General features: G+C 35.2%; 1 protein-coding gene and 1 long non-coding RNA gene across 4 annotated transcripts in view; one reads left to right on the top strand and one right to left on the bottom strand.

Annotated features, from left to right (window-relative positions):
- Positions 1-17,644, bottom strand: part of LOC136026062 (unconventional myosin IC-like) — a 137,024-nt gene that overhangs the window by 27,819 nt on the left and 91,561 nt on the right. For all 3 annotated transcript variants that reach the window (XM_065702248.1, XM_065702249.1, XM_065702250.1), the window contains exons 13-16: positions 16,869-17,106; positions 11,777-12,007; positions 8,959-9,124; positions 1,525-1,645 (exon numbers count right to left, since the gene is read on the bottom strand). In XM_065702248.1, coding sequence (XP_065558320.1) covers positions 1,525-1,645; positions 8,959-9,124; positions 11,777-12,007; positions 16,869-17,106 — 756 coding nt within the window. The remainder of the gene's footprint in view (positions 1-1,524; positions 1,646-8,958; positions 9,125-11,776; positions 12,008-16,868; positions 17,107-17,644) is intronic.
- The window catches only part of LOC136026073 (uncharacterized), an 88,287-nt gene continuing 77,874 nt past the window's right edge, over positions 7,232-17,644 (top strand). The window contains exons 1-2 of the long non-coding RNA XR_010617198.1: positions 7,232-7,362; positions 9,703-9,793. This is a non-coding gene — a long non-coding RNA (uncharacterized LOC136026073). The remainder of the gene's footprint in view (positions 7,363-9,702; positions 9,794-17,644) is intronic.

Below are 17,644 nucleotides of genomic sequence, written 5' to 3'. Positions count from 1 at the left end.
ACGACCGGGACACCGGCACATAGGGAATATAAATGACGACCGGGACACTCAAAGAGAAAGCGACCGGGACACAAGGAATGTTCGATTAGCAATCACCATTAACAAAGCACCGGGACACAAATGACGACCGGGACACAGGGAGTATAAATGACGACCAGGACATAAGTAAAAAAAAAACAAAAAAAAAGGTAAAAACTACAAAAAAACTAAAAAGAAAAAAAACTAAAAACTAATAAAAAACTAAAAAAGCTAAAAACTGAAAAAACTAAAAAAGAAAAAAAAAAGAAAAAAAGGAAAAAAATGAAAAATAAAGGAGAAAAACAAATTTAAAAAAATAAAAATAAAAAAGAACTAAAATGAAAAAAGAAAAAAAAACTAAAAAAACTAAAAAAAGTAAAAACCAAAAAAAAAGCAACAAACAAAGTGTTATACCTGATAACAGGGACGCAACTACAACGGAACTGAAGACAGCTGGGTGGAAGTCCCTGGCGGAATATCTGCCACCATCATCTTCATTTCTTTTTTGTCCGCTGTCTTATATTACCCTCATTTTTCTCGGCTATTTAATTTTATTATTTTTTTTCTTGTTTGTCAAATCCTGCTTGTAACCCTTACTGTCTTTAACAGTTCACAGAACTCATGTTATTTTATTTCAGCTAATATTTCATCATTTTTAAATTTTAATTACCTGTACTATAATGCATTTTATAGTTCTGATAACAAGAGACCTAAGTCAGACAGACCGCTTTTTAAACTGGGGAACACAGCTATACAGAAAAAAAAAATCATATTCAGTCCTTTTGTTATCAGCTTCTTCGCGCTTTTGTGCTCTGACAATTACAAGGCGTTGTAGAATGTCAGTAAAATATATAAAATACCGGTAAAATACGTAAAATACCAGTAAAATTGGACCTTACAGTCCCTACCGGCGGTGCTAATCGGTAGTACTTAAATTTTTTATGGTAATTGTTGGCTTCTAGATAGTGTTGTAACTGGTAAAATTGGGTATTTACATATATTACTGTAATTTCGTGGGCCCCGTAAAATTGGCATTTTACCTATTTTACGTAATTTAAGTATTACGTAAAATACGTAAATTACGTAGAACAGGTAAAATACTAGTTTTACGGGGATCTGTAAAATTACGGTGAAATACGTAAAAAAATCCAATTTTACCGTGACCCATTTTACCAGTTACAACACTATTTAGAAGCTATTTAAGCAAAGTTAATCACCGCCGGTTAGCACCACCGGTAGGGACTGTAAAGTTCAATACCGTATTCTTTATCTTTTTTACCTTTACTTCTAGAAGCTAATATTTACCATCAAAAATTTCAGCACCGCAGGTAGGAATTGTAAAGTCCAATACCATATCCTTTACCTTTTTTCATTGTCATATCTAGAAGCCAACATTTACCATCAAAATTTCAGCACCACCGGTGTCGGCACCGCCGTTAGGGAGTGTACAGTCCAATGCTATACTCTTTACCTTTTTTACCTTTATATCTAGAAGTCAACACTTACCATCAAAAATTTTTTCAGCCAACACTTTCAGCTCAAACATTTTCTTTCTCTCTGGAGACAAATTTTTAAAATAGCACCTCACCAGCCATCGTAGATGCAGTAGTCTCAGAGTACTGTGGGCCTAGAAAATTTAAATATATTCTGTTTGATTAGTCTCAGCAAGTAATTACAACATCTACAGATAACTCATTGCAGCGCCATACCACCCAGTTAACAGAGCTATGGCGTAAGTTATCCGTCTCACTCCTCTCCGGGTAAAGCATCATTTTTGTTCAATCCAATGAAGTTTTCAGTTCTTTTAAATCTCATCTTATGGCCTCCTCAAGTCTTTTTCGAGGACGTGCTTCTTTTTAAATGGTCCAACAGAGAAAGGGCGGGGGGGGGGGGGGGTAAAAATCAGCAAGCAAGGTTCTAAATTAGCAGAATTATCAGAGTTGTAACTAGATTAAACTGTTCTTCTTAGCAATTAGAGCCAGGTTTTTTTTTTTTTTTTATCAAGCAATCATTTTCTTACAAAAAAAAAGTTGTCGGTAATTTCCAAAACTCATTCAATCATTTTTAATGGAAATTATTGATGAATGGTTAAGATTTTATATGAACTTGTCGCAGTTTTTGGTAGGTCTGTTTTCCTGTTATTTTAGACATACGGTGGTCGGCACAGTAATAATTTATGCTTCGGGGTAATAAAAGTTACATGACAACAATGTTTATTCAGGAGTGAGAATTTTAAAAATACCCAGCGTGTGATTGTGAGATTATTGATAACACTGTTACACGAGCAAGGTCCTCAAAGCCTAAATTGTAATCCCTATATTTAATTGACAAACAATAAGATATACCAAAATTAGTCATCTGAAGCATCAAAATTTAGTAATCTGAGAGCATCATGGCTCGCTGAAAAAAAAAATACAACAAAACAAGTTCAATTCGCATAAAATAGGGTTTTTTAGGGGGGGGGGGGAATTAAATGTTAAATATTGGAATATTGGCCTACAAAATAATTTACATCATATGAACTGACATAAACCGTCACCTTATCTTAACATCAGCCCCTGAAATTGTCTTCATTATATTTAAATATAAGCTTGTAAAAAAGAAGAAATAAATAAAAAAGAGAAAAAATTGATAAATTATTCTGGACCATAAAATGGAATCTTTTTTATGCGTTCGATTGTTAATATTTAATTCAGTCAATTTTTGATCCTTAAACTATTTACAGACTGATTTTGCATTGATTTCAATTTTATTTTTAGATGTCTTTTTTGCAGTATGCAGTCGCAAGCTAAAGATGTGTTGTTGATTAATTTTCTATTTTTATTTTTAATTAACTATGACACCATTACTACTACTAGCACCACTACTGCAAGTTTTCTTATATATTTTGAAGTCTTAATCTTAAGGTAACATACAGAATGCTGGCAAAACTTGCTGATTTTCACCTGGTGTTTCTGTGGCCTGTATTACGGCCCTACTTTTTTGGAAGCCGTACTTTTATGGAAAATAATTCACTGCTTACCCTACTTTGTTAAGAAGTTTATTGGCAACGTAGTGTACTGATAAAATTTGCTCTTATTCATCTTCTATTTTTCCGGCCTACGTTAGGGCCTTGCTCTTTTCCGGCCTTTATTTTTACAGAAATTGATTTTCTGTTGGACTTATTTCGCGAGAAGTTATAATAATGACCTAATTGAGTTTTTTCGATATTATGCCCCCCCCCCTTCCTCGGAATACAACTTCAGTCTCTTGCAATTCAGGAGGACAGAATCCCCAGGCTGCCTAAAAAACAAAAAGTTAAATTTTTCAACGAGTAAAACTTTAAAAAACAGATTTTCTTAAAATTGTAATTTCAAAAACATTATTGGTAATATTTCTTGTGTTTTCCTCCCGAAATAATTTCTATTAAGGGAATATTAAGTTTGAAGTCCGTTACCAAAAAAAAAGAACTTTTCACGGGAAATTAAAGAGCCACCATAAAATCTAAGACAGACATAATAAAGTCGGATGATAATTTGAGCTTGTATCAAACAAGAATTACTTCTTCTTCTTCCGAAAAACAGCACCTGGAATCTACAATAGACTCCTTTCGGCTTCTAGAAGGTTTCTTCTAAATACACAATTAATGCGACGAAAATCATTACATCCATCAGATAAACGAAAAAGATTTTCACCATCAACGCAATCAATATTTGTCTTTTTCCTACAATTGTTAAGGAATATAATACTCTTGGTTTTCATATAACAAAGACAATTCATTTAACAGAACAAAAGGAAAAGAGGAAACAATGGAATGGGATGGCTTGTGGGAAGTACGAGTACTCGAGCTGCTTGTTCCCAGCAACTTAAGGCCTGGAGGCCGGATACTATCTAGACGGCTCTTGCTACTCGCTCTCGTTTTCTTCTGCACTGACTTCGCTCTCTTCGAACAATATTATTATCCTTGAATAAATGAATTATACTTTTGTACATGTATCTTTCATCTGTTGCGTTATAATTGGCTTTAAATAACTAGTCCATATCTTTATTCGTCTCCAGTCTTTCAGATGTATATACTTTTGATATTTCCTGCCAGGTAAGCTGTGCTGTAAAAAATTATGTGTTGTAAAGTCTCAGGCACTTTTAAACAAAATCTGCAGTGTGAGTCGTCCCTTCTATTTCATTCATATTCTTCCTTTCTTAAAATCAGAGAGTTATTCTTTATTCTGAAATAAAGAACATTAGTTTCCCGTAAGGGGAAAATGAGAATAGGAAATAAGAACCGTTTTTGAGGTATTCTATGTCGGGTTGTGCCACGTAGAGTGGGAGACCTGGCGTTCATAGAAATAGGTGTATCCACAGTAGAATTTGCCAACAAATCCGTAATTTCATTATAGTGTATACCCTGATGACTTGGAACGTGTTCAAACTGGAGGATAGCATTTCTCTGTTGAAGTCTAAAGAGAAGGCTCCAAAGGCAGTACAGATCTCAGTCAGGTGTTGATTTTTGCACTTTAGAAATCAACTGTAAAGCTGACTTTGAGTCTGAGAAGACAGTGCGCTTTTTTTTGATAGTGGAGGTTTTGCTTTTACTATCTGAAGTGCCTCAATTATAGCTTTAATTTCCGCAGTCAGGATGGAAGATCCATTGGGCAGCCTTGTACAAATATTCAAAGAATAACTTGGGATTGTCGTGGCTGAAGCAGTTTTGGACCCTTTTACTGAACCATCTGTGTAGATTTGTAGGATATCAGGGTGTTCATTTAAGACTTTCTCTCTGAAAACTACCTTAATCTGAGTAGAGAGAAAACTTGACTTCTTATCCATTATCAGCCCGGTGTACACTTGAATAGGATTAAACTTCCATTTTGGAGGCTGAAGATGTAAAATAAAAATCACTGGATCGCTATTCCAGTTGGGAACTAGTTCAGTGATAAGAATCCAAGAGCAGATATACCAACTATTATTCTTTGAGCAATTATTACAAACGGTTTATGAAAAACAATGCATTTGACCAATTGCTTGGATTTTTGTGTAATACTTGATTACCAGCATGTTCCTCCTTTATTGCACTGACGGCATACCAGTTAGTGCCCAAACTTTATGAATTGGGCTATGGTTATGAAAATCAAATGCTATATGTAATACGGGACCCAGAGATCGAATCATGCTGCAGGAATGCACTGCAGGGCCGACGCAGGGACCTTAGTAGTCAAGAAGCGTCGTTAATCTGCTACAATACAATCAAAGGCTACATTTTGGAAGGTTTACAACTTTGCTACACTTGTTTCATCCTCCGTATGGTTCAATACCATACTCAATCTTTGACCGGATAACCCATCTGTAAAGATCAAGCAGGACTGTAGGTGAGCTGGCTCATTTAGTAGTGGCCAAACGTTTTAAAAGAATTAGCCTTTTCATGCAAGATTTTCTAACAAAATCAATCTGGTTTTTCCAAGTCAAACCATGGTCCAAATGGATACCAGGAAGCTTGGGAGAAGGATTAGAATCAGTCTTATTGCCAATTATCTATATTTTGGGAGGGACAAATCCTTTTCTTTTTTAGAATATAGTTGCCTTAGTTTTTGGTGTTGTTACTGGAAGGGAATAAGCCATAGAAAAGCCCATAGATCTTTCATCATTTGGTTTAATTCTCTTGCCATATCAAATTGACAATCATTACCATTAGCAAACTCCGCTTTGCAAGCATCATCAGAGCTGAACTTTAAATCTGACAGAAATAAAGTGAACAATAAAGGGCTAAGTGGTGACCCCTGCGGGAGTCCTTTATGCACTGGGTAAACATTAGAGTATTCTCTATGGACTCTAACTTTGTAATGACTGCCAGACAGGTAATTATCTAAAAATTCGATAACCCCTCTGGGAAGTCCATATTTTTAAGAGTTCTGCAGAATAAAGTTTTATCAACATTGCCAAAAGCCGCCTAGAAATATACCAACACGGCAATTAAAATCTTTCCTTGCTCTATGGGTTGTCTCATAGCATTTTCTAGGAAGACTGTATTGCTCACAGCGGATTCCACCCCAAGAAAAACCTGATTGGGAGTGGTAGTAATTGGTTAGGTTCAACAAACCAATTCAGTCTTTCATGAATTATTTTCTTTAAGAGTTTACCAAGGACTGGTAAAATTAAGATAGGTCTATAAGATTCCGCTCTTTCGGGAGGTTTTCCTGGCTTAGGCACCGGTACAGTAATAGTCTGCTTCCATAACTTCGGAAATTTTCTACTCTGCTAAGATTGATTATAAATATGAAGTAGTTTGATTTTAAAAACGTCTCCAGACTCGATTATCCATTTATAACTTATTTCATCTTCACTTACTGCAGATGAAATATTGAATTCCCCCAGAACATCATTCATCTCTGTTATTGTCAGAGGCACCAATTATTCCTCCTTTGACTTACCCTTATCATGGAGTTTGCAACTGAGGGGTTTCATCGTCGCCAAAACCTTGGTTTTCACAAAGCTGACGGTCAAGTCCCCCAGGATAATAGTACTGCCATCACATGTAATCTCCTGAATGATATCTGTTATATCATTATCACCTCTAGGGTTATAAAAAGAAATGTTTTTCAGTTTTCACTCCACCTCTAGATGAAAACAAATAGTAACAGCGTCTATCTCATGGGGATACTCCTTAGAAGTAATAAATGAATGGGAAACAAAATGTCTTATAAGTCTATCAGGACATTAAATCTTAAATTATTCAGCGACACAACATTTCCTTGAAGATTTTTAAAATTACTCACTGTTTGTACTTCCATTCTCCATCTGATCAAATGCAGTAGTTATATCTCTCTTATTATCCTTAGGAGGATATCGCTTACCTTTGCTTGTAGTTCTTTGTGCCAGCTGAAGCTCTTTCCCAAAATTGGGAGAGTTTTTAAATTTTCTATTAAACTTATCTGGTTTTATTGCTTCTTCTTTGGAGCTGCTGGGCATAACAATATCTTTTCTCAGTTTTTGAAGATCCGTATTGGCAGACTTCCAGATTTCTTGCCCGAGTAATAAGGTAATCGCTTTCCGTGACAAAATAGCTTTTATTTGAAATGTGTGTCTCGATGTGCTTATAGCATAGTTTGGAATTATTTGTGATGAATCATCAGAAATCTTTCTTTTCCTGAGTGAAGTTTCTTTTGGCGATACTTGAGATCTTGACGGGTCTTTGCCACTCCGCATTGTTGGTAAAGTGTTGGCAACACTGCCTCGAAAATTCAAATTCTCTAAACGGCGTGTCACAACAGCACCAGGAGTAAACTCCTTACATCTTTGAAAAGGAGCACTATTGGATCTAATGCCTGAGAACAGTAGTTAATAAGTAACTTGGGACACACAAGTATATTGGTAACTTACTTTTGCCCTGAAATCAGAAAAAAATTCCCTTGTTTAGAAACACAGTGTCGCATGCATTTGTTTACAAATAAGACTGAGTAAAGAACTATCAATGACTAGACAAAACCGAAACGAACAGAAATTAAAATGCGAATAGTCGCATCTAATATAAAAATAGCTGATACTGCTACGGAAGAAAAAAATAAGTCTTTCAACAAACAGAAATTAGAATAAGAAGTCAAGTCATGATTATCACAAACAGAAGCTATAGGCCTAATTCGGACGACCTGTTTTCGGTATCACGAAAGAATTTCAAGTCGATTTTCAATTTCAAGGGAAAAAATGAAAGAACCCATTTTTGCTTGTCCTGAAACCTTCAGTCTTTTGGTCTGAAATGGTTAAAATATTCAAAGCCGTGTAACTCAGCTGAACAAAAACATTACGAGTCTTAGCTGATCGGAAAAGAAGTTTAGGGCCCACTTTCGGGCAAACCTATACTTTCTATGCATGAGGGTCCTCTTGACTCAGGGGCAGATATAGAACTAATGTTGGGGGAGGGATCAATGAAACTTAGGATCCCTATAAGTATTTTTGTTCTTCCACACTTTTAATTGCTGCAGCTTTCGAAATTCAGAGGGGGGTAGGGTGGAGCAGCGAATGCCCCATACACAACCTCCTGTTGACTTGACCAATAGGCTATGGAACAAGTTTCAAGCTTTTAAGAAAAATTACCAGCCATTTTTCAGATAAATATATATTTAGAAGAAAAAAGGTTTTGGCACTCTTATCCCTTTCTGTAAACATAAAATTCTATGTTTCTTTTGACTCCCAAGACACCCCCAGATAGTTTTAACTCATTTCCCCTAGTTATCCCTCAGCTGCAACAGGTAGGGTATTTTGATAACTCGTGTGAATATTGTTAGCTCTTATCTCTTCCCCCTAAACACAAAATATGACGCCACCTTGTGCACCCCCCCCCCCCAAAAAAAAAAATCCAGGAGTTGATCCTTGACTCCCATAATTTGTTTATGGTGCTGATAAGCCATTTTATAACTTGGATACAAAGTTCCTTGTGATTTACCTCTGCAATCCACCAAGTCAAAATTTGAGGTTCACATCCCTCCCCCCCCCGCTGAAAATGACAACAGGATCCCTCAAGTTGTTTCTGAGATATTCCAAACTAGCTATTTTGGTAGCCTGGGCATAGATAGCTTCTCTAGATCTATCTTGCTATTTTTTTATAGATTAGAAATCAAAGTGTTAGACCCGCACCCCCTGTCACTTCCCCTAAGTCTAGATTCTAAGTCCAATTGTAAACCCCCTCCGTCCCCCTCCACTCCAAGTAATGTTTTTGACTGTTTGCACTTGATCACATAAGCCATTTCCAGGATTTTACAGATACGCTCTCTTGATTAACTGGAAGCACAAAATGTTCTTTTTTTGCTTACTTTGCCTATTTCTAATAAAGGTCCGGAAAAACGTAATAACAAGGAAATAACCTGAAACTGACGAAATTATACAAGAAATAGGTTTTGCGACCACAAAAAGTCCCCCATCCCTCAGCGGGTATGCTTTTTCGCTTATATATGTAAGAAAAACTTGAATTACATCTTCACAGGACTTCGGACACCTTTCAGGCCACTTGTCCTTCTCTAAAACAGATTTCGGCAGCTGTTTGGAAAGTCGCAGAAGGTACTGAAACCGAACAAACTGAAGAAACCTTTTATTGGCGTCGCTCGGTGTTTCATTTCGGGCAATGAAGCCTTGAATGAACCTAAAAAGAAAGACTCTGCTAAATTTTCCTGAAATATACCTTTAACATGATGGATAAAACTAAGATTGTGGGCATGACAAGGGGCGTCCGGCCGTTCAGCCTGCCCCCCAAAGAGACTGAGATTAGTTTACGTTTGTCCCAGAATCGCTCGTAATCCTCGTATATTCTACCTATTTTTATTGTTTACTTTTAAAACGTACTCCCCCTCTAAAAAACACAAAAATTCAAACTATATAAATGTGTCATAGTTGAGGAACAGATCATTGATTTTTTTTTTAATATGATATCTCCAGTTTTCTTGTTTGTAGGCTATAAATAAATTATTATTATACTATATTTGATCAACTTTTCCATGTTCATTAAATTTTGAGTGGTTCTTTCAGTTTACATGATTTCCTATTTTGTTTGATTCTTTATTGCATGGTGCACGGTGCAGGGTACATGTCATAAATTAAAACCACAATCTTTTGTAGATGAGGTTAAGATCTAATCAAACCATGACAAAATGGCTCCCAATTATTTTCTTCTTCTTCTTTAGGATTTTTTCAGGTCTGGTAATGTTTTTTTCATCTTTTCAGGTTGGGGTGGTAATTCCTATCCCAAAATCCGGTAAAAGAGATGTCCAATCTTGTGATTCTCATAGACCTATAACAAATTGTTCTATACTTGGTAAGTTTTTTGAGTTGTGTATAAAGAAAGGGCCTTTCGAGCATTTGGATGTTGGTCTTAATCAAGAAGGCTTCAAAAAGGAATGGGCTCTGACCATACCCATGCAACTTTTGATGCAACAATTAATGAGTCAAAGTCTCCTGACTCCCTGCTTTATACACTTTTAATTGACGCAAAAGGAGCCTTTGATAATATTTCACATGCTTCTTTGCTTAAGAACTTAAGACTGTTCTAAGACTGTTCTTAGACTGTTCGTAAGAACTAAGGACTGTTCTGGCAAAGATGAATAAAAATCTATTCACGATACAAATATTTTTGTTTTGCAATTGGTCAGTATAAGTTTAGAAATGTCAACAAATCAGTCTTTAATTTTGAAATATGGTCCATGATTGAGACACTTCAATTTTAAGGTCCTTTGCTCAAGATTGAGTAGTAGCCTATTTTCCAAGATTAGAGTCAAGCTAAAAATTTGCAATTATAATTAGGTCCCTAATTACGAATGTCCAAACTAAAGTACATGCATAACAACCATAATTCACTATTCCTAGGGGAAAATATAAAACTTTCAATAGTAAAAACAAGACAAAGATATTACAATTTTTCTATGAAATTCATATATCGAAAAGATTCCGCTCTTTTGGCTCTATTTCATGGTGAGATCTCCTTTCTATGGTTAGAGCATTTAAATTCTTGTATCGAGGGCTTAGAATAAAAATTGCTGCTTCTGAAACGGATTATTTTCCTAATCCAATTTCTGCTGGTCAGGGAGTTAGACAAGGTGGAGTTTTATCCCCTTATATTTTTAATATATTTTGGCTGAGTGTCTTCGTTCACTACCTGCAGCCTTTATCTCCCGGTGGTTGGACGTGTCTATTATGGTATATGCTGATGATATTATCTTATTGAGTCGCTCTAAGGCTAGTTTAATTAATATATTTTATCATTATTCTGAAAATTTTCTCTTTATGCACAACCTTTTCCCCTTTTTCCAGAATTTAAATAATGTTTGGTTTTTTCTTCAGTATTCTATTCAGTATTGTTATTAAGCTTATTTTAAACCAATGCTTTGTTTCGTTTATTGAAGTATTTCTCCTTTTTTTTAAATTTCATTTATGTATTTTATATGCTCCTCAATTTTGAGGGAAATAAATAAATTCGCCACAATTTTCAGATTACGAACACATAATTTATAACATTTTCTCAGATTGCACAAAATACCCCGAAATTATCAGAATATACACAGTACGAAAGTCTGATGGATAAAAATCTAAGAGCAATACTTGGATTCTAGTTCAATAAACCAATAAATCCTACCTAATAGGTTTTGGTACCTATTGTTTTAAGGACTATTAAAGTTAATAAAGCGGTCTCTTCGATCAATTTCTCTTTACAATTAGGTATCCACGATTATTCATTTTTTTTTAACCTATACGACCAATACTTGCAGCTGGGATTTTGAGGCAAATGCCTAGTCTCTTCCTTAAGATATGATGCCGGAAAATAAAGATCCCCATAAATCCCTGTGTTTGGAGACGGATATCTCTTTGCGAAAAACTTCGTCTTCTTTCTGGCACTTGACTAAATTTTTCTCGCAAAAAGGCAGTAATAAACCTCTAGGGTTCAAACCTGCTATTGAAAAGGGGATCAGTGGCAAGATTATGTAAACTCAGCCAGCGTCGTCCCTGCACTAAATGGGTACTTAGATAAATCTGAGGAAGGTAAACAGGAACGATGTGCGAAAGCACATGATGACAGGCCCCAGCCCCGCATTGCACCTCCTGGCTGAACGGCCATGAAACAGATTTCAGTTCTGCCGTTGGTAACTATAAACTTCAGTACTGTATTCTTTACCTTTTCTGTCATTTCATAATAATAAAAATCCTGTACATCAACCTCTGGAGAGGTGTATTTTCTAAAAAAACAGGAAAAAATTAGTGCTCAACTTGAAAAAAAATATTTAGTACAATATTAATTTAAACTCACCCTCGAATAACAGCAACAGCCCATCGTCTCTTTTGAGCTCGACGCTTAGCCAAGAATTTTCTAACTTTAGCTTGAACTTGGATAATTCTTGCACGAATCTTCAGGTATTTCTTTCTTTGGGCCCTTCCCTTCCAAATAGCTTGAATCTTTGCCAAAAGTTCATTTTTTCTCTTTTGGAAAGCATCTTCGGTTTCGAACAACGTTCGGGGCAAGCGTATAAATATCTTTGTTCTATAAAAGGGAAGAAGGAGATTAAAAAATGAAGATTTAATAATATTTATAGAAAAAGAAGGGTACAAACAAAAAAAGAGAAAGAAAAGGCTAAAACTTCATTTATATAAAGGAAAAAAAGTTAAAACTAGAAATATACCCATAATGTCAAACACTGATTATAAATCTTTAAGAATCCATTACAATCCAATTATGGTGCCAACCATGACCCTTTAATTATATTTTTGCTTTAAATTAATGTTGAATTTAGCCACACTCCTCTGTAGAATTTTTGGCTTTATTCATTTTTTCTAATTGATATTGTATGAATGTGGTAATTCACCGATTTAGCAATTTAGTGGAGGTAGTTATTCCATTAAAGATGTAAGTCGATGTCAATGGCACCATGATTCACACAAGTTTGTTATATTTGCTTTACTCCATTGATAGGGGCTGATTTCGTAAAAATAGAGAAAGAAAATCCAGAGAAGCGTACCATTGGAGAGGAAGAGACTAGATCGAACTGTAGACACCTATTGGAATCCAAGTGCTTTGTGAAAATAAACTATAGTCACTGTTACATGCGATTTTGCATCGTACCTGACGTACATAATAATTACTAATTTTGAACAAACTCTCTCTACGAAGCTCGACATATATATTAGGTGGGTCAAAATCGATTACTTGATTTTAGACAGTCATCGAAACTCGCGGCTTATTTATTTCTATGTTCCAATGATAACTGATAACTCAGTAACTCAAGCTGATAACTCAAAATTATGGAATTTCTGGCTAAAAAAAGTTCAAAATATTCATTTTAAATGACAATATTGCGGGTACATTATCTACTAGTATGTAAACAACAGTTGTCAAATAATTCCCTTGTCAAAGTGCCAATTTTCCAGCGGAGACATGTTTTATAGTATCTTATAATTATGAATGGTAGTTTTGGGTAATTCTACCGAACTACAAAACAAAAAGAGGATCTTGGCCACATTTTCTAATTAGTATGAATTCTGCCAGAAAAGCTCAATGTTCGACTAGCTGAATATCCAGACTCAGGAGGTGATTGGACTTCCGACCCAAGGGTACAATATCAGGGAGCTTTTTTATAGAGGGCAGCATAATAGCCGGTTGGAAAACTCCAAGTGCCTTGGGAGTCAAACACATTCTACTGTCATTGTAGGCCTTGATCATTTACCTCTATTAAGTGTCTAGTAAAAACTGGATTCCCACACGGTGGTATCCTTGAGCCCGCACTTTTATTGGGGTATATCAACGACGTACAGAAGAATCTCATTAGCCCTCAATACCATTTTCTGGCGATGCCATGGTTCATTCAGCTGTCCATTAACATGGTGACCCTGCGCAATCTTCTTTATCCCTGCAGTTGGATTCCTAGGGACAGAAAGTTAGTCTGATGGCTGAATAGTCAATTCCGATGCATCGAAGACTAAGAAGCTACGGATCACTCGGCCGAAGGACTGAAGTCGCCATCCCAAATTTATCTTCAAGGATGAAGCTCTTTAGAGAGATAAAAAAACTTTGTCTCGGGAATTCATTTCTTTCTAGACTTTTTTAGGGTGCAAGTCTCCATCTAGTCTGATCCTATTGCATAAGAAAGCTGGGTCAAGATACTGTTACAATCTAGCTTCATTATACCTCTGTATTAGGCTTATCGCTGAATAAAGATGTATGCATGGGCTCTTAAAACGCTTTTGGCACTACCCCAAGGCTCAAAAATTGGATTTCAAGGGGATTTACAACACTGATTTGATAGTTTTACTACCTCTAATAAAGATTTTTGGTGTAGTGTCAATGAATTTCTTATCCAGCTACATCCACACCCCCCCCCTCCGAAGAGCTTTCGTCATTTTACACCATACAGATTTTTTTACACCATTTGCCAAGCCAATACGGCAAAAGTGCTAAAACACAGTATGGTCAAGTTACCAATAAGAAGGAATACCCAGCACCAAACAATTTTATAAGACGCAGCACCTTTACTTTAAATGGTCTCCACTTTAAACTCATCTGGTGGTTCCTTTAAATGGAAGCCCAACAGACCCAACTCTAGGGAGAAAATCTAGGTAAATGGTTGACTAATGATAGATCGGACCCTAAGTGTTTAGCTGCTTGGCTTCATGAATTTTGTCAACTTTTCTGCTCTCCTACAGTTTTAAGGAATGAAAGTCCAGAATTCAGTATAAGGTTTTTAAATATATGTAAAATTTCAGATATCTTAACTCTTAAGGTTTATATTCTCTCTACAATTTTTAGTGTGTTATTTTTCAGCTCCCCTGCAGTTTTATAGCCTATGGCTCTTGCCCAGTGGCGGTTCTGGCCTCTCTTGCGCCCGGAACAAAATCATTATTGGCACCCCCTTATCTCCCACAAAATTTTTAGGCCAAATTTTAACAAAATTTTTACTTGTTAATGAAATAATTTTTAATTTATTAATTGATTTAATAATTTACTTTCCAATTTTTTTATTTATTATTTAAGTAACTCAATTATTATTAATTATTTTAATTTAATAATTCACTCATTATTATTTAATTATTTTTGTTTATTAATTGATTTTTCTTTATTAATTAGTTAGTGATTTATTAATTATTCTCATTTATTAACTGCACCCTCCACTTTATTTTGATAAAAATAAAATTTCAAAATTACAACCGTTAGATTGTTTATCAGAAATTTTGTAACCCAGAAATTTCTAAAGTTCCCCCTCTGTCCCTTCCCTAAAACAGACTCTGCCTTTGCCATAAGTGGCAATATGGGGTTTTCTTATATATCCAAATTATCAGATATCTCAACTATTAAGGTTTCTATTCCCTGTACATTTTCGAGTATGTTATTTTTCTGCTCCTCTACGATTCTAATTTACAGCGAAGGCCAAAAATTTTACTATCCCTCAATAGCTGACATTTAGCTCTATTCATTTGGTAAACTGTGTTTTTGGAATTTGATGTACAGTGCTGAAAAGCCTTACAAATATGTTGAAAAGCCTTGAAGAAAACGGCGATTTTTTTATTTCTTTAAGCAAGTTTAGAGCCTCCTCTGAGAAATTTATAAGTAAAATAATATTTCTGGTTTCATGAACGGATAGATCTAAAACTCATAAATCCGATGTTATAAGTACAATAGAGCCGCAATTATCCTAGTCCCAACTAACTGAGATCATGTTTAACCAAGGTACTCTCCTTGCATAATTGTGTGTCCTGCTAAAATACAATGTCAATTATTTTAATGCTTTGCTAATAATCAATAAAAATTATAAATATACAATCTGTATTTAAATAGAAATCTTATGCACTGGTGACGGTGGTGACGGTGCCGTGAAGAAAAATAAACCTTTCTTTGTAAAAAGGTGCATCACGTTATAAGATAGCACGTTACATTGGTGATAATGTTAGAGTGCTACAGTTATTTATAATTTATAAGCCAAAATCGACATTTACTTAACAAATTTGGTCAAGCTTTAGTGATTTTACGCATGTTTCCTTCTTGATTGTTTATAGAATCTGAGTTATACTGCTTATTCCGATTTATCCCGAGAGTCCAGTTCATAGCTATCCGGGTTTTTGTTTATCCAAGGTACTTTCGGTCCACATTACCTTGAATAACCATGGCTCTACTGCAGAACCATGGTCATGGCTCCAAGAACCATGGCTCTTGCCCTTTTGGTGCATGTTACACCAAAACCTTGTCACAAAATCGCTTATTTCAGAGAGAAAATAGACATTGAGGATACATAATTATGCAAGTAGTCATGTTGTTCCTTGTTGAAATCCGAATCACACAAGGACTATTTGTCTTACAATGGGAGGGCTCCAAATAGGATCATACGGCATGGAAAAAGTTAAATAGGGTACTTGAATTTAATCTTTCAGTGTCCATCCTCCTTCAGGAGCATTTTACAGTCAATTATTTTATTCTTGTAGGCAGCTACATTTACTTATATATTCGATTAGTTTTACTGTTAATGGTAGCTTTTCATTTTAAAGAGTCACTATTATAGTGAAAAAAAAGAGCAACAACAGAAACAGATAAAAAGAAAATAACAGGAAAATTTTCAGCCAGCAAACATAAATAAGAACATCACAGGTGCTTTGACTGAACCATTATCAGTGCAAAAAGTGTGTTTTAAAAATCTTTTCAGGCTTCTAAAGTTAAAATCTTCTAAAAAATAGAAAAATCAAAATATAAAAAAGAGTTAAAGACCAAAAATATTTAAAAGAAAATCCATGAAATGATGAAAAATAAATAGTAGACACAAAATCAAAGCGAATACAAAGGAATCAGTAGCATCTGCAGATAAAAGAAAAAAAAAAGAATTCAAAATTCAGGAATTTGAGCTCAAAATTAAACACAACTTTACAAAATTAATGTTTCGACCAAAAAATTATTTATTTATTTAATTGTCTATGATTCTTGTCGAGTATAGAAATATTTTTGCTCCAGGATCATGAAATTATGTAGTTTTATTGTGTATTGAATATTGGTGTAGGTATTTTCTTGGAACACAGTCTCACGCTCCAACTTCTTATAGCATTTATTTGTTGTTATTTTCTTCTCGTTTATCGCATACCCTCACAAGCAACGCTTTGGGTGGGCTACTGATATATTCTGCTTCTGGTTTTTCGAAAACGAATTTTTAGTGCTTGCACTACTAAAAAAATGAAAACGGAAAGATGATCAGATTAAAAGCCAAAAGAGAACGTATCTTAGCATTCAGTTATGAATAGACTGTTTCGATGTTTCACTTGAACTTTTTTTATGTTATACTATACATACATGCCTTTCCACCCTTTTTTGGGAGGGGGGAGGGATTTGCCTTTTTTTTCTCCCTCTTCCTCTCTATCATTATATTACTCACTTTCCCATTCGATAGTCATCTTTTCCATACTTCAGATGATTGGCCAGAAGTTGAACCCCTTCTTTTGGCGTCATGCCCTGTTTCAGGTGTGGCCAAGTAGCAGGACACAGTGCTTTGTATCTATTTAAAAAGCCTTCATATGGCCTTCTGTAGGCAAATCCTGCACGTCTGACGCGAAGATTTTCCATAAGACCTAGGTACTTAACTTGATGGGAAACAATGTCTCTGTTGAACTTGTCTTAAAAAGAAAACAATTATTAGACATTACTGCCGCAAATTCACGAAAAAATAGGAGGGGTTATATATTTTGAAAGTCTAGAGGGAGGTGGAATTTTTTTTTTTTTCAATGGAAACCCAACAAGCAGGTATTTTTCAATAGAAATACCGAAATGAGGTGTTTAAAGAAACTTAGGTACACCACCCCCTGACCCTCCTAATTGTTTCCATTGACAGAAACAGTGGGACTAATGGTAATATTTTGGGCTCCACGACATCTTTTACAGGCTTAAATTTTCACACAGTAACACAAGAGAACAAATCGGGTTTTAAAAAGGTGAATTTAATTCGCTTATCTTCCTGACAAAAGGTTAAGGAATAGTCTGATTGACTTATACAATACACTACAGACATAAGCCGATAAAATAAATCACGCTTCTTACCACTTAACCATGTGAAAACTATTCTTTTTCTGCTCATAATACATCTTCTATATAGTCTGTAATTAGTATGGATGGATTCTACGTAGGGCCTTGTCAGTTCAGGTACGTCTACTAATT

Source organism: Artemia franciscana, chromosome 4, assembly GCF_032884065.1.
Source record: "Artemia franciscana chromosome 4, ASM3288406v1, whole genome shotgun sequence".
Taxonomy (NCBI): Eukaryota; Metazoa; Arthropoda; class Branchiopoda; order Anostraca; family Artemiidae; genus Artemia; species Artemia franciscana.
Note: the sequence above shows the minus strand (reverse complement) of the source record. Positions and strands in the feature narration are given on the sequence as shown.